Source organism: Calliopsis andreniformis, chromosome 2 (assembly GCF_051401765.1).
Source record: "Calliopsis andreniformis isolate RMS-2024a chromosome 2, iyCalAndr_principal, whole genome shotgun sequence".
NCBI lineage: Eukaryota > Metazoa > Arthropoda > Insecta > Hymenoptera > Andrenidae > Calliopsis > Calliopsis andreniformis.
In genome coordinates, this window is record NC_135063.1 from 15,091,012 (window position 1) to 15,109,176 (window position 18,165).

The 18,165-nt window shown below is 41.8% G+C and overlaps 1 protein-coding gene across 1 annotated transcript in view; it reads left to right on the forward strand.

Moving 5' to 3' along the window:
* The window catches only part of Gukh (NHS actin remodeling regulator GUK-holder), a 75,473-nt gene that overhangs the window by 43,255 nt on the left and 14,053 nt on the right, over positions 1-18,165 (forward strand). The window contains exons 2-7 of the mRNA XM_076392261.1: positions 10,833-11,083; positions 14,207-14,373; positions 14,659-14,859; positions 15,146-15,706; positions 16,321-16,768; positions 17,039-17,879. Coding sequence (XP_076248376.1) covers positions 10,833-11,083; positions 14,207-14,373; positions 14,659-14,859; positions 15,146-15,706; positions 16,321-16,768; positions 17,039-17,879 — 2,469 coding nt within the window. The remainder of the gene's footprint in view (positions 1-10,832; positions 11,084-14,206; positions 14,374-14,658; positions 14,860-15,145; positions 15,707-16,320; positions 16,769-17,038; positions 17,880-18,165) is intronic.

The window sequence follows — 18,165 nt, forward strand, 5'->3', positions numbered from 1 at the left end:
CGATACGCGCCCTGTCTTCAATCACCGATTCGACGATGAGGAATTCGTCGATGGGCGGTGTCCGATGATTATCGATTCTGGGTACAAATATTCGGAGAGCAGGTGTTATGTTTTTATTCCTCCTTTTGTTGGCACGCATGGATACGTGTTTACAGAAGACAGCTAAAGAAAATAGAGGCAACGAGAGTTGACAGTGCATACTTTAGCAGCTTTTTTTAGAGTAGATAGAGTTTGGTTTGCAAGATTTTAACAGAGAAAATTATTTTACTCGCTTAAGTAACTGTTGTGCCTGAGTTTAGGTCCCTGTGATCGATTATGAACTGGAATGCAGCAAAAAGTGCCATTAACAAGACGCAACGCGACATCAGGAGACTGCTGTCAGCCGCGTCGAGTATCCTGTCAGAGCAATTGCTCCTAATCTCATTTGCTGTTAACGACTAAGTGTTCTCGGCTTTTATCCCTTTGTCTGCCGTACGGACAAGTGGCATTCACGGGCGCCAGAACTTTATTCGGCATGATCGATCGACGAATCAGGCAATGAAACGGTTACAGTGCGGTGTCATACGAAATGACTCTGTGAATGGTTGCTTTGATCGGATGAAAGATGAGAGGCGGTTTAAAAAACGAACGACGCCTCGACCCTCCACTGACGCTGAGAATTTCTTCTTTGAGATGGACAGTCACGGGTGACAATCGCGGAATGACTGGGACAGGGATATTTCACTTTCGTGAGGTATGAAATATTACATCAACAAGGTAAAACCTCTATCAGAGGTTTCAATTACGTTATTATTTCTTTGTGAAACACTGAGGTGTTTTTTTAATATTAGTAGAGAAATAATGAGAGGGTGTAGACCTACAAGTTTTGGAGACTTTAAAATGAGATATGAAAGGTACATACCCAGTTTTATTAAAAGGAATTATTTTGTACCATTCTGATGCCACTGCAGTAATTAAGAAGTGGAATTATACAAGGGGAAATGTGAAGATTAATTGAACCATAATAGCCACCTTGCTAAAACGCAAAGTACTAGGTTCGCCAGAATCGGACAACTTACTTCACGCAGGGAACGAGTCGTATAAATTATAACAGCCTCGCGTGCCTTGAATTGTTGCCTCGTGTAAAGTAGATTTCAATTGGTAGCCGATGCGAAAACATATAAACAGCGCAAGTAGAATTCACAGAGCGAGCGTGCCGTATCTTTGTCGGATCCTGCCAGCCATCGGTCGATCGATCGGTCGGTAACCGATAAAATCGTGACTGGAAACCGTTTGCGAGTTTTATGGTGCCGACGTACCTTCCGTGATAAACTGTTGTTCGCCGATTTCCACCCGCCTCGTTCACTAACTCTGTTTCTAAATGTTTCTGAGGAAAAGGTGTGCGTTATTAAAAACATTTAGGTCGTGATTCACGAAAGGAAAATCGAGCCACTCAGAGCCAAATCAATTGACTCCATAAAATAAAAATATTTATATTCACTTATATCAGATATAAGAATACAAGTCTTAATTAAGTGCTTTGATATTAAAGTTTTCAAAAATTCAGGAATTCACGAATGAAAAAGTTCAGGAAGTAAAGAATTCAAGAATCCTGACTTGAGGAATATGACACCTACGTCAACAAGTTCCTATTATGGGAGTTCATCGAAAGCTCGGTGATAAAAATCGAAGATCGGAAGTCACAGTAGTTGTCGAAGTAAGAATGAACGACAAAACGTGTAATGGTTGCATTCACGCATCTAAGTGAATCGGTATCGGTACCAAAATGAGATAGCGGTGTTGGTCTCGAAACCTGTTTGACAACTTAAGAACTTTTATCCCGGATGGCGTGCGTTTTGTCGGCACGTATAGTGAAACTTTTTCCTCGGCGAGAGCGACACGGAAAAAGCTGGACCGATGGTGTAACGAGACGCTGGTAAATTATGAATTATTCAATGATTCACGACCCAAGATGGAAGAGGCGATGAACCGATGCAGCCACTGACAGATTCACGTGAACAACGTGTTCTTTACATCGGCCGTGATCGTGAGAACGGCGTTAAAGCTTGCCGAACCTGTACACGTTACCTTAATTAGCATTGCTTACGACCGACAGTCGGACATGGAGGATTGACCGAGTATGTACTCGGTACACTTTAAACAGTGAATGTACTTACAATCTGAGGAGAAGAGATTATTCTGTTTCATTGAAGAGGTTATTATCGATCAGAAGCACTGAGAAAGTCCTGCTTAATGATTGATTAGTGAACTGATGGAAATAGGAAAGCAATATGTTATCGTGTTTTACTTTAGAATTCTTTTATTTTGAATTTCTACTTTCTGAGGTAATTTGTTTCTTAAGTAAATGTAGGTCAGGGAATTCACTATCGAATATCTCTGCATACTAAGTAGGGTAATCTGGTTTAACGTATGTTCGTAATGGTTTTACAATTTTGCTATTAACTGCAAATGTGCATATCGGATAATTTCTTATTTAATTAAATGAAACCATCTTCCGATTACACGATATTCGTATTTAGACGTATATTGAGATATAAATTTAATTGAATTATTAAGCCATTATTTCGTTTTCTGTTCACATGTTTAATTACCTATTAACCAATACAACGCATCCACTCATCTCGTTCCTTAGTTTCATTACTGTAATTAGTGCATTATCTCTGGTTGCTTTTGATCATCCCACGCAGCAGCAGATGCTGCAGTGGATGGATAAATTGATAAATTATTAATACGTAAATCTAATATGAAAGATAGTGTAATTTTTGGGATTATTTATTTCAACCTAGATATTAGTTGTATGCAATATGTAGCTATCACTTGCAGGCGACAGATTAAGTAGAAAATTGAGGTCGTTTAATTCTGTCAATAGGAAGATATTCTTACTGGGTGATGCGGTGCTTGCGGCAAGACCACAAGGCAGACGGTCATAATGAAGCTTCCTTTAATTAGTTTCTTTTTCTTATATCTCATTACAGCAACGCCGTAAAAAGCAACGATCTCGAAGCGGTTCTCATTAGATATTCATTATAAACCAACAACAACCGCGCTCCATATTCTAGTTCTTGCTAGAACCATTAAAGCAGAGGCTGAGTCACTATTAAACAGTATGGAAATCAGGCACGAGGCGTGTCAGAGGAATCTTATTGTTCTTTCAAACTCTCAACGAGTTTGCTACCGATCGAGATTTCTCTCTTTCATACGAAAATCGAAGAAAAAAATTCATATCCTAGAATATCTGAAAAATCACGAACAAGGAGTGCCTCGAGAAATCTGGAAACTCATCCAAGGAAATAATCGTCCACGATTATTTTCCAATCTCCACAAAAACGTAAGGTATTCTTACAACAGTTAATGACAGACTGACACAGAAACTGGCGCAGAGATGATGTAAGATTTATTTCATAATTTCCGGTCCCAGGGTGCATCCGTTCGCACGTGAGCGACCTAATTGTCCCCTTCCACTCAGCGCTGCATCTCGAGACTGGAGATAAGGATTATCTTTTTTTCTACTTCCCCGACATGCAATTGCCATAGAAACTCATGGAAACTTAGACTCAATCACTGACGAAGGAAGAACTAAATGAATCCATGAGAGTCATAAATGTTAGTCTAATGAAGTATTCTGCCGTCACTTTTTTAGCTGTCTCAGAGGGCGAAGGCTGCTTAAGCCGTCAAAGGGACATTTTCCTCGGACTGCTCGTTAATAGTGATGGTCTTTGGGTACCAAGAGAGAATCCCTCTCGAATGCAATCCTCGGGAACTGAATACGCGATACCATATGCACTATACTCGGTTGCATCGAGGGTCAGTGTACTGTGTGGGCTGGAACTAAAAGTCACGACATACGTATACACTGGCATAATACATCGAAGATTGTATTTCATCGGAAAAAGGAGAGTTAAGAAGGATGCCGCTATATGCAACTAACGTTCTCCATCGTGGAATGTCGTCTGCGGTGTTGGTTTCTCACTCTGGCTATGGAGGGTATATAGGTACCGTAATAAGCGAACAGTACTGAAACAGAATTCGAATTTGAACTGTGTCATCTTCGTGTCAGGGTTGGGGGAATTTCTGACACTGTCCTTGGCTTGAAATCTCTGAAATTGGAGGATCATTTGAATGAGCGAGTTGGAAGATAGTGCAAGTTCTAAATTAGCTACTCTCAAATAATCTCAAAACTATATCTGGGGTCCAGATGGAGATTGAGACCTAAGTGGCTAATTTTGGGCTTGGACTGCTCGTCAACTCACCAATTTATTTAGAGATAGGTACAAGTATTATAGTTCATAGAAGAAAATGCGATCACCTCACAATTTATGCAATTTTCTCAATCAGTCCCTGTGAAAAAATAATACACTTGGCTTACAAGGTACAAGGTGAACGCGAAATGCATGGAAATGAGGCTACTTGTTTAGGTACGTTGCACTAACGGGGCACTGGCTTAGTCATCAACAATGGTTAGGCGCGTTGACACACGCATGCATATGCAACTCATTACGAGTCTAGGAAGAAGGAGCTCTCCACAAGCTCTATCTTCAATTAACCGAAGTCTAAACAGAGTTAATAGTACAATGCACTTCCTGCTAGCCGGCTGCGCCTGCTGTTGCAATCAACCTTGTTGAGGCTTCAAAAGGATTTCTTCGTTCCTTTAAGTATCGTCTTCCTACGATAATGAGCATAAACAATAATTCGTGTCCATAGATTCCTTGAAAGATTAAAAATCGAGAGATTAAAAATTCTGTGCAGGCAATCCTATTCTATCATCGAAGGCTGATTATTTGCCTTCACTTATTTGCATGAAGAATGCATCGTACAATTTATCTATAATGAAAATCTTGAACCATCGTCAATGAAGATGGTCGAATCCATCGAGCTACTACGACTCGAGGATCATGTTAATTAAGGGTCCACGAGAGTCAAGGTTCAGCTTTTAATAAATTGTCCTTGGTAGAGGATCATTTTTACCAACTCGTGTCGTTTGGATTCTTTTTCTCTCCTCTTTTGCGAATGTACTACGTGTTTCTTAACCCCACACTCTATTGTGATGCTATCAGTTGATCTTGGATTTCCAGTCATGTCAACCCGCCAAGCCAGACAATCTGATAGGACCTTATTGTCTCTGCGTCCTCGCTTCGTATGGTTACACGGTTTGGCTCCTTCGGGTCGCAATAAACAATTGTAAGGCACTATTATATCTGCGGCACTTACTACAATTTTTGCTAAATGATTTCTAAGAAATGGAGGAAAAATGAAATCAAGATTTAAGATAAATTGTGTAAGGTGCTACTGTTCTTGAACAGGTTCTTAAAACATTAACTAAACGAATTAAAACTAGTAGAAGTTTTTACTGTACAGTGATAGACATATATTTGTTTTAAACTCTCAATAAACTCGTCTCAATGTCCTCGTAAAATCTAGGCTGCACGAATTCAGCGTAATACTCCTACAAGGCATAAGGACTCGTTTCTGTTTGACATTAACGAGGTTTCTTTTTCACGCTGCTTGCCCGCTGTAAGTACATCCTGCATCTATTTAACGCTGTCAGAGCTAGTCCACTACAGATCCTGTTCCTATCGCTACGTTCATGTGTTTCTAATTTCTACATGTTCATTGATATCGTAACATAACTATTAGAGAATATATTTTATCCTCAAGAAAGTTGTCCTGTGACACAGTCTGACAGGCCAGATAAATGTCTACAACAATTATAAGTATTATAAGCACTGGCACAGCACAGTAGTTCAGTTCCAAATTTCATGCGATTTCCGTCTTGTCAAGATAAAAGATTCAATTTTTCTCTGCTCCCCTGCAGAGACTCAGGAAATGCGTGGACCATTTGTCGCTCTGCCAGACTTTTCGCGAAGCTATATGTTATCTTTCTTACGGCAGTGATATTCTGCCAAGTAATCGTACTCCTTGCTTATTTTGATGAACGTTGATCCTGAAAGATGCGATGGTTTTTACCTACGGTAAGAAAATCCAGCTATACTCAAATCCTGCCTCAGAAGGGAGCCAAATTTATATTGGTGGAAAATGAATCATCAGAATGTCAGAGTTACAGATGTATCTCATAATGTCTCTCATCTCTCTCAGAATCTTGGCAATACCTGTCCAATAGGATCTTCGTCTGCCAAGCTTTGGTTTTCCTTCTTTTAGCGAATGACAGGGTATTCCGTGACTCCAATTCGTCAAAATTTTGGCACAGTTTATTAAGATAGTTATTTTGCTAGCAAGAAGCTAACCCTCTCTTTTGCATATAAATTAAACTAAATGTCCCAGTAAGTGGACACCAAAAAACTGAAAATGCATGCCCCGATAGTTGAACTATGGTATCACAGTATCCGAGTATGTATATTATTTTTTATTGCGCATTACTTACATTAGAATTTAAGCTTAAAATGAAATAAAAATAGTATTAATGTTCAGGTACTGGGACATGGTCATTTACCTGACGAAAGTAAAAGAAACTCGAAGAGTGTCCTCCCAAATTAGGCCACAGGCTGACATTACAAAAGACCACGACCTTCGCTCGCAATCCTCGCAAGCAAACTTTTTCTCCCAACCACAAATAATCCATTTTTCTCGCCAAGTCAGCGGGTCGAGTAACGATTAAGATTCCTCAGAGGTGGGTCTGGCGGAGGCAAGGTCATGAAAGGAAAAAAAGAGAAAAGGAAAGGACGGGCGTTGGTTTGCCTAGAAAGGGATCAGGTGAAACGTCTGGTTCCTCTAACAGTCGTAAAGAGGTCGGTGTTCTAGAACGATGGAATTTTATCGGAGCAGCGTCGTAAGCTGATGAATGGCGGAAACGAAGGCCCTGAAGAGAGCGGCAGTGGGGCCAACGCGGTTTTCGTTCTCGTTGTTTTTCGTGGTCCTTCTCGGGCCTTGCAGGACCTGTACGAGGACTGGTCCGCGATCTACCGTAACCGCATTCCTCCCTGCCTCACCTTGCCTCTCGCACATCCCTACCTTGCCTCAGTTAAGCCGCTTCAGGTGGCTCGGTCCTTCTCCTACCTTCGTCACACGCTATCTTCTTGCCCCTCCATTCGGTCCCTTCTCCTGGGTCCCTTCTTTTTCACCAAACCTCTCTTCTCGTCGCTTTTATTCGACCGTTTGCGAAGTTACCTCTTTCCCACTTCATCAGCCTTGCTCTCCTCTCCTTTTACCTCACTCTCTCTCTTTCTCTCTCGCTCGCTCCTTCTAGATTCTCTTTTTTCAATGAACGTCCCAGACAAAAGGGCTCGAGTTCCGAAACGTACTCGCTGAGAAACTTCCCTTCGAGGTCCACACAGGGACTTCACCCGCAATTACAGAGAGGCCAGAACCTGCACGTTGTTTACCTGCCGAGGAAACCCTCGCGATGTCGTACTGTGCTGTCTGTCGATTCTTCGTATTTTCGAGGGCATTGGGAGTGGGTTCTGAAGTCTGACTTGGCATTGGGTAACCAACTTTCTGCTGAAGTTTTGTTACTTAGAGGCGAGCAGAACGGAGAAGACCAGTGTAAGTCCAAAATTAGCCAGTTACAAGTACTCTTAAAGCTAGGATCAGGACTCACAATCAGAGCCAAAGTGTATTAAGTCACGCACAGAAGAAGTGGACTTAATATAAGTGCTCTAGCTCTGGGGTCCAAGTATGTAAAACACACAGAATTACATGCTAAGCTTAGATATCTTAAAATATGGTTTTTGGATTCGTACTGTTCTTCAGCTCACTTATTCAATTTACCAATTTTAGGTGTAGAACCAAGCGATCTTGTGATTTAAGATATTAAGTCATCCTTTCCAGCTATCGAGAGATCCACCTATCGTTCACTGTAAAAAGCAAGTGTTCTCCAGCGGCAGAAGTGGAAGGCTCGATTTTGCGTAGCGACCGAGTGCTGCCAGTTAGACCATTAAATTTCTGTGTTCACCGCGCGGCAACCATGAATTACACGCCTTCTGATATCTTGGTTTGAGCGGTTGAGCCGCGTTCGCAACTAGTGAGCCGTCTATCGGCTTCTCTGAAGGGCCGCGCGCGATCCCCTTCGGGCCACTTTGCATAGCCGAGGCTCATCGGCTGCGGCAGACCTCCCACAGGTCGACCAGCTCTTCACCATCGGAAATCTACCTTCCACTCCTACGTCTTCTGCGTTTCTCCTGCTCCTTCCTCGGCCTCCTTTCTTCTCTTAATTCGTCGATCGGCGATCCTGCAATGTCGCCCTTGAAATCTGAGGCTGCCTGGTAGCTGCTGATCGCACGTGGGATTATATGACTAACTCGACACTTGAACCTACGTCAATTCGTACGAAGAGGAGTAATAGAAAATTTGAAATTGGGAATCATGTACAGGGTGAGTCAAGGCACTCGGTTAGGATAGAATTCTGAATTTTCTTGTCAGAAGTGCATTGGGTGCAGTTATAAAATACAATTGCACTGTTTTGTTTTTAAATAGAACTATGTAACTTTTTTCTGCATAAATTGGTTCACGTAAGAGTTATATTTTCCTCTATAGAGACCAAACGCAGGAGTCAGTTCCAGAGTTCATTAACATAATGATACATAGCCGTGGCTCGGAGCATAGTTCCATTGTTATCAGAGATCCTCGGTTGCAGTTGCTTAATAATCGCCAGCCTATACTCGAGGCGATCTCAGTTCCCGTTACGAACTATACAAGAAGCTTTACACGCTTGGAGAACCTCTCGATATTTTGTCAGTTTATGGTCCGTAATTAGTTCATACAACTACACGAATTCCTAGGTAGAAATTGACTCGACCTCGAAGCGCATTATCTTCTGGCAGAGTCTACCCTCGGCTACCAACGTGTACCACTATCACCAGCAGGTATATCCACAGCCATTTCCAGTCATATTTCTAGTCTCATGACCGAGCAACCTGTGCAGCCGACCTTGACTCGTAACTCGCTCTCTTCTGGCGTCTGCAAAAAATCTCATCGCCCGGCCCTCTTTTGCTAACAACCGTGACGCGCTTAATGCCATTCCCTGCGCATTTATCGAGGCAAGTGTCTAGCTTTATAAGATACCTTGCTCTGAAGTGCACTTTTGCGCGACTTGGAAGGATAAAGTGAACAGAGGTGAAGGAATCTTGTGCAGCCAGTGCATCCTTTCAAAGGAGATGCTCAGAATGTCATTCTTCTTGTGAGATCGTTATGGGTGTGTGAGTTCTTAGTAGGGGATAAGGGTGAAATGTGTTGGTGATCGTGAAGCTCATTATAGAAGTGATAGTACAAATTTTCTTTTTAAATTCTATATAAATTTCCTCAATTTTTTTCAAGGATGGACTTGCGCGATTTTCGTAATAAATGGTTTATATAATTATGTTGACTCCAACATGAATGCCTGAAGCACATGCGCGATGTTATCGCCTTCCGCGTGACGAATCGTAAAGAGGACTCTTTAATTCATTGAAATCTTTCAGAGTCCAGTTACTGTGTGTAAACTCGCTGATAATGGTTAATGAAACTTGTCCCAGTTTCCCCGTCGCTCCGTGTCTGCCCTGTTAATGCCAAGTACTGGACGATCGTGTCGTCGTTTCTGCAACTGGAATTTTGCAACTGTCACGATCCATAATTGCGAACATCGAAGGAGAAGTTTATGAATCGGTTGAAAGTAACAGTAGTCGCATTCCCGAGTGACGATCAACGAAATGGAGAGTGATAAGAGTAAAAAAATAACCCTTGGGAGAGAAGATGAATGTACGACATATTATCCTGATGTTTCCTGCACTCGTGATGATTAATATAGTGGTTTAAATAAAAATATTTATGTACTTTTCGAAGATTTTCTAATACTTAATTCTATGAATTTTTAGTTTTCGGGAAGATACTATGTTTATGAGAAACATCATAATATGATTGCATTATTATTCTTAAAAGTATAGAAAATTTACTGTTACGTTATGGCAAACTAATTTTCTACTACACTCCATAATTCATTCTCACATGTCACAATGAAATTAAAAGACCATAACTCATGCTCCGTTTCCTTTGGGGACATGTTTAATTCGATGTTTCCGGTTAATTCGAGCACGACACACCTCACACCAATCTCTCACATGGGACTCCCAAAGGTCATATTAAAAACAGCTGATAAAATAAAACACATATACGAATCATAAAAAAAATTGTACAAAGAAAATTCTTATAAGACATACAGAAACTATTCCCATGAATTTTTATAAAATTCAAAATGAAAGGGACCTAAACTTCCCAATTTTAATCCCACTGTACTAAACATATAATAAAAAACAATATTTCTGGAGTGTTAAACAAGACACTCATCCCACTCAGCAGCCCTGCGACTCCAAAATCTGTATTCTCTTTGAGCCAACTGCGATGCGAGGGAGAACTTCAATACAGTGCTTTTCATTGAATGAGAGAATGGACCTATCGCGTGGCAGAAACAATACGGGTTAATCCTTGGCGTTATTGTACGAAACAAAACGAAAACAAGAGGAAGGAACAACAAGGAGCACGCGATAATGGGCGCAATCTGTACTGACACGTAGGAACACACGGCATTGTTTTAATGCACAAATCGTTGCCTTGGCGTCCACAAAGAGTCAGCAATTAAATGCATAACGAAACTAATCGCGACAGAACGGCGCTTTTCACATAGAGACGCATTGTTTTATGGGAATAATCTCCCATAGTGGTCCTAGTGGTCGAATAAAAGCAAGGTGATTCATAGAAAAAATGAGTTCCATAAATCCTGATAAGTGTCCTCATACTTTCCAAAATATTAGTGACCCAAAAAATGACTAAAATCGCCAAGAAAGTAATATCTATGTAATTTGTAGAAATATTCACTTATTAAGAACTCGTTTTTCAAATTGTTACAGCGGAGTCAGATATCTGCGCGTTCGCGACGAGGACAGAGCATTTTCACATCGTTAACAAACCATCGACGGCTTTATTCACGTCAAGCACTCGGCCGAAAGCTCTGAGGGAATTATACGAAGCCGCTGCTATAGTCGCCGTCAGAAGTTTGGATAGTCTGAGAAGGGATGGCAGCTCCATGGATATGTTCCTCTGTACGCCTGTCCTTGGCAAGAGAAGACGGGACCAGAGCCTCGACATCGAATCCAGAATCGTAAGTGTATTCCTGCGTACGTGAAGGTGCAACCCTATCAGATTAACGATTCGTCCATTCAGACAGTTATCTCGTTGGTATGCGCGAACGCTAAACTGCACTGAACAGTAGAGTTTCAAAATAATTTTCTCATATAGATTTCATAAATATTGCTCTCGCTTTTTGAACTTTAATTATTTATTTCCTATTCTATTTGTTCAAAAAGAATGTCCAATTGCTTTTTGCAATAATACACCTGCGTGGACAATGAAGGTAGCCATAAGGTTGTAACAAAGCATCAGATTTAACCAGCCAGAGAGTTTGATATCAGTAGGGGCTCGGTGCATAATCCCATCAGCAACGGTGGGCTACGATAGGATTGCACCGCATAAACAGGTTCAATAGGAGATGTCATGGGAAGCCAGGGAGATACATTAAATCCTACAGGGTGGTCCCTGTCGGTCCCATGAACTGCTCTATAATGATACGTATCGCTCTCTTGCATTGTCGTTTCGTTAATGCAACCTCTCTTAATAACACACGATCCACTGTTTAGGACTCGAATGATACGTCATGATTCACCCTTATCGCGAGCGATTATCGCGACAGTATTTTTCTGAATTTGTTTCCATTTGTTTCTTAATTACTAGATATCATTACTGAACAGTGACTTTAATTTCAAATTAGAAGAAAAAAGGTAGGACCCAGACTTAATAATTCTTAAGAAAACAAATCTAAAAATTAAAGTATTAATCAAGCATAAAAAGAAATGACTAGTTATTCCGTTATTTACAAAAAAGTAATAAATGAAACCACTGTCACGTGTTCAGCTGCATTCGCAATTCGTTAGAGAACAGAATTTCCGAATTCCGAATTTTATGAAGTCTCATACCATCCATAAATAGGATTCGGCGCGCTTATTCTCGTATGCCAACATAAGTTTCGGTATTTCCATTAGAAGCCACGCGCTAACAGCATTCCCCCGTTTTTCTCTTACATCCGTCGCCGCAACTTCCACACAGTTTTACGAAATGAAATTGGGAATCGTTTCATTGCTCTTGTAAACGCTTAAATCATTGCCACGTAGCCGCCGAGCCATAAATTTGCTACTCGTATTACAGTTCTCCACCCTGGCATGCACGGCTGCAGCCATTAACAATCGGCCATTATCGAAAGTCAATCAACCCTCCACGTTTCAAGGTTTTCCATGCTAGAATTTCGGCGCACCCTCTTTTATACCGCGTCCTGTAATATATTTCCTAAGAGTCAGCAGGAAAACTTTCATCATAGTTGCATAGGAACAGAAAATCAACACTTCAGGTACTGTGGTTGGTGCAAAGACTCAGATAGTGACAAATTAACTTTTCATCTCGTCAACGGTTGGTCAAATCTAATTTTAAATTTTTAAATATTTTTACGGGCTATTTCAAAATTTCAAAATTTCAAAATTTCAAATTTTCAAAGTTTCAAAATCTTTAAATTTAAAAAAGAAATGTAGTTCTTTAACCTTAGATTACTCATTATTAATATTCAAGTCATCTTGTGTTTACTCAAATTTTTCCTATCACAAATTCAGATAGTTTCTTTCACTCAATCTACCATTGAATCGCAATTTGGTATAGATTAGCTGGTAGCACGCGACACGTTCATGAGATTGCTTTTTTCGTGTTGGCAAAGCAGAGAAATGGAATTTTTTCGCATATCGCTTGGACATTCCTTTCTTTGACCGATAGAACGTCACAAGAACAGAAAGATAACGATGACCCGTCTGCTTCTCTCTTGTGTAAGTTATCAACGTAATGCTGATATAACGTCGTGACGGAGTATCCAGCGCGAAGAAACGCGTCCTTGATGGGTCCTCGATCACTCTTCATACGTAACAGTATTATCAACATTTTAAGTTTTAATACAGACATGTCTCAGTCATCCGACAGAGGCGTCCTTGTGGCGAAGATGCAAGTTGAAAGTCAGTTACACATTTCTTCGCAGCGAAGGAACCCCTGCGGCGATAGTTCTATCGCCTTTGCCTCTATCCTTCAGGCAACCTGCTTCGTTAATACAGTTCTGAGAATCGAAGGCTGGCCGATGCCTGTTGCCATGTCGCGTCAGAAATTCTGAAGAGCAGAGTTTCGAACAGAGTTTATTAGACTTTATATAGAACAGAAATCAGAGAGTACACGTTTTAATCTTATTGTATATTTACTAATATCAGTTTTGTATGTTACACGTACATTTATCCTGTATTATATAAATAATTGCCAGGTCGCGTGTTATCCAGCCCACTAATAGCTCTACGTGTCACGAAAGCTAATAACAGTAAGAGCAGATGAAGCAATTATCTAGTAGAATGGGCACCTGGCGTGTCAGACAGGCTGACTCATTAGATAACGCCTGAGGTTTCATTTTCTTTCATCTTTTTCGACCGAAAGAAACCAGCTCATTTTCATTCAAGGAAGTTATGGTGACTTGTCATCACATATTTATGTATTGCTGAATATTAAATTAGAAGACTTATTAGCCTGTTTTTATGCCAAGCCACTAGCCACAAGTGTAGAGAAAATTGCCAAGACAGTATTTGACTATCTTTCATGCATTAAAAAAGAATTCTGCATTCATCATACTTGCTGTTATTGGTGAACGAAATTGTTCCCTCTTCCAGAGGATACTGACCAAAAGATAGTGGAATTTTCTTCACACATTTGACAGTCAAAGAGTTCGAAATTAGAAGAGTTTTAAAGTAAGCACCTTGGTAGTTTTAGCGGTGTGTCCTATTATTTATAAGTAAGCTGGTACCTTGGCACTAAAATGGTAAATTAATAAATCTCGAAAGTAGATTAAGACTATGCACATTAAAACAGTCGATCTGTTTTCACCTCGTTCGCAAGGAGCGCAGATAGAAAGGGACCAGAGCGTAATACAATCCGTTCCGTATTCTGTGCGTGAAACCCGCTTGGTCACGAGGTGACATCCGACAATGGTCGTGCCCACGCAACGTCGTAGTGCGTAAAACACGTCGGTTGCTTTTCGCCGCAGCATCAAGTTTCTTTGAAACAGAAGCAATGTAGCAGTGCCCCCCATAATCCCGCCTAGAATCGAGTAGAAGGAAGTCGGTAACTTTATTTCACGTATAATTCGTCGTTACAGCCGGCTGCTATCGAGGATCTGCGAAGATGGACATCCACAGAGGCGCTCGGGGACGTTACTGTACCGCCCGATTGCATGTCCAGGATCCTCGGCGATACAACAGACGACGACGCCGTCGATCACAAGCTTCCCAGCCCCGAGGAACAGGTTCAAGCTATCGCTCTCAAGTAAGGGGAAATTTATGCCACCGTAAAGATAATGGACACAAACGACTGCACTTTTATCGTTCTGCCGCATCGTCAATTTTAATTTTAAGCTCTTTCGTTTAATCACCGAGGATGCCAATCTCGATGGGCTCTCGCGATACCTTTTGCCATGGAATTCTCGGGAATCCTAAGGGTTTTAGAGAATTCTTCTCTAATTCTGCGGTATTCCGCGGAACCGAATTTCTAGATGGGCTGCGTTTTAGTGCCGAATGAGATGGTGAGAGAAACGTTCTATTCGTGTTGCAGATTCCCAGCAGAAATCGTGGCGGTGGACGTCAGTGGGAAAGGGTTCCAGAGAATGTCGATGAGGAGGCGATCTCTGCTGTCTGGGCCGGAGAACCAGGAGACGGCTGTGAAGAGACGGTCGAGGCCACGGAGGCCAAGAGGAAAGAGACGAAACACGATCGCTGGTACCGATCAGAAGGAGATTCGACAGGCTATTGGAGGGTGAGTTACGAACAACACATTTTTTAGCAAATTTTATACAGGGCACTTCTCCATATTTCTGTGTCTTCAGACTAAAATCGATTATAAAGAAAAACCTCTTGTACGTAAATTGAAGAATTATTTTTTAATTACGTTCACTTACTGACACGTCAGATTAAAAAAAGAGTAACTCCTCGAGGAAACTCCTCACAGAAATATAGAGAAGTACCTTATAGAATATTTAGCGTAAAACTGTATCGCGAAGTTTCTAAGAAAAAATGTACAGTATTCCCCCTACAATTTCCAGAGAAACGACTGGCGAAGAGGCAGAAGAAACGATGTCGAACATAGCATCTAGAGCCCATCGATCAGCGAGCACAGACATCCTCGGCTCCTCGAAGAAGGAGTCCCCAACAGAGAAGAAGTCCCACTTCAACACGTTGAAGGCGTGGGGCATGTCTCGACTGAAACTGATTAGCCCGAAGTCGAGTCAGCAGCAGGACCAGCAGGAATCGGCTTCGAACACAGAGAGGTCAGAGCAGGATCAAGGTCAGTCAAGGTCGCCGGAAGAAACAAATATTTACGAAACGGTAACAACCAGGCGCAGAAAGGACAAGTCTCACGAAAGGAAGCCAAGCTCGTCGAGCTCGAGCGGGAAAAGCACTTCCAGCATACCGGTATCTGTCCCGGGTACAGAAAGACAGCCGAGCGTGAAATTGCGCGAAAGCGCGGCCCAAAGGAGAGAAAGACGGAAAGGAAGCAGCCGGGACGATCCGCCGCACTCGAGCTCTGGAAACTGGAGTGCATCCTCCGAAAGCGGGCGAGCAAGTATTGGAAGCGAAACCACGACCACCACGCATCAGCCAAGGTATGGGTGTTGAAGGGTTCGAGGGTCAAAGGTTACTCGAAAATCGAGGCTCTCTCAAGTGAGGATAAATAGTCGAACGAGTGTCGTTTATAGTAGTACATCTTGCAACATAATATTTACAGTTGTGGTATGTTGCAATATGAAGACTAACATTTATTTTATTTTTTATTTTTTACTGAGATGTTCAATTTTATTGAGTTAGAGTAGTGGGAATTGGAAGAGTGTAACAGTGAGAATTAGAATAGTGTTGATTAGATTAGTGTGAATAGATTCTCTAGTAAGAAGCTTGAAATGGCTGTAAGATGGCTTAATCTTAGGCATCGTACACACATTAATATTTATATAGCACTGTAGTTAGTAAAAAGTTGTATAAATTTTTCTGGGGACACTCTATATATTTAACTAAAAGTCTTCATAATATATTGAATAAATTCTCTTAAAATATGTTAGAGTTTTTGGTAGTTCGTTTTACATGTTATTATATTTAGTGTTAGCGACTGTGTTGCGGTTACAATTTGATGATAATTGAGTTTGCTGTATATTCGTGTAGCATATCAGATATCAATTGCACCAAGCATTTATCATTTACTATAATAAAAGCATTTGATACGTAGGTCCACAACGACAGCTTCCATTGGAACGTCGTCAACCTCCTTGAACCACATGAGGCGATTCAAGGGACGAGACACCTCTGCTTCCTCTTCCGTGACATCAGAGGGTACATTAACGCCAGATATTATCCAAGATGTTGCGGTGGTGCCCTTCTCAGACGATGGCGAGACATCCTCTGTGTATTCCTGCGACACGGAAGGATATTACACCTCCTTCCACGTGGACTCTGGATTAAAAACTTTGAGGGAGGAGGACCCAGTCCCTCAGAGCCCACTTACAAGGTCTAATGACATCAGCTCTGATCCCACCTCGCCGATTGTCGAGAATGAGTACGAACTTTTTGGAAGGGGATCCACTTCGACAACGACGAGCTCTGCGGGTACTGTCTGCACTGCTCTCATGGCTCCACCGCCGCCAGAACGGAAGTCTAGCCTCACAGTTGTTGCTATGGTAAAAATAAATCACTTTAGTTAGATAGTATTAGGGTGTCCCAGGCCTTTTCATAATTTGCATGCTCAAATTATTAAGAACTCATGGGGCAATCTGATAATTAATTCCTAGCTGTACCTATGGTATAAGCTGATAAAGTCTGCTGTAAGTCACTGTTAAAATCGCAAACTTTTAAACCTAACTTTAAGTTCAATTTAAGTGCCGACTTATTCCATAAATTTTTCTGACATTTTTCTAATTAACTAATACATATTCTTTCTTCTTCACCAGGTACACGGTCAAAACCAGAACGGTGGCGAGTCCCCAGACAGTGGCCACAACACCTCCTCCTCCCCCGTGGAGTCAGCCTCGAGTCCAGCCTGCACAGGAAGGTCCTGCTCAGAGTTCGAGTACTCCGAATCCAGCGACCTCGAGGGCTGTGAGAGGATCGAAAGAATCCGCTCTAAAACTGCGATCAACACCAGTCGTATACCGTCCATGTGCGTGATCACGCCTCCAGGTTCTGACGATGAGCTTACAAGTGAGTCCGACCAAACGATTAAGAAGACCGAGAGTAGAAAGCCTGACCTACAAACTGGAGGATCAGTGCTCATGTCTGCCACCGTGGGGACCTCGAAAATGGAAGTGATCAATGGGCAAGACAAGAACCTCTACGCAACAGTTCAAGTGTTACCATCCCCTACGAATGACAAGGCGATGGTTGGACAGGCGTCGACCAAGATCAGCCCACTCAGTGGAGTTCTAGGCAAACTTCGCGGCGTACTTCCGGGTAGGAAGCACGTGTCGAAGAACGCAGTCCAGGATCAGGGGAACATAGACTCCGGCGACTATGTCACCATAGCCGACGTGAGGAACAATAATGACAAACGCCAAGAGTCAGGTTCTTCTTCGAGCACAGGTGTCGTTCGGTCTCCTCTTACCTATGCCAACTCCGAGATCTTTAAGAAGGATGCAGAGTATGTTAGTCTGAGTGAATTACCGAAGAAGCCGGATTCTTCTTTGGAGAGGAAGAGGCAGGGTGCCAGAGTCACGCTGGATTCTGAGGGGAAGGTTGTTTACTCGTCTGATAGCTTGAAGAGGAGGAAAGGAGCACATACGACGTTCAATCCAGGTTTGTGTACTTTTTCGATATGGATTTTTTGTCAGTTGCAGTGAATGAGAAGAAAATATTGTAGTTACTGGTTGTGAGTGTTGCACGTTTGCTTCTGTATAGTATAGGCGTAAATTTTCATTAAATTACACGAACTATAATTCGCAGAGAAGTTAAAGGGTCGCTGATTTTGGGTTGAAAAATTGTCGATATTTGAACTCCTGTAACTTTGCGAACAAAAATCGTATAGAGGTGAGCTTGAACTTATGTTAAAGGGCAAAGCCTCTACTTTTTCATACCTGCATTC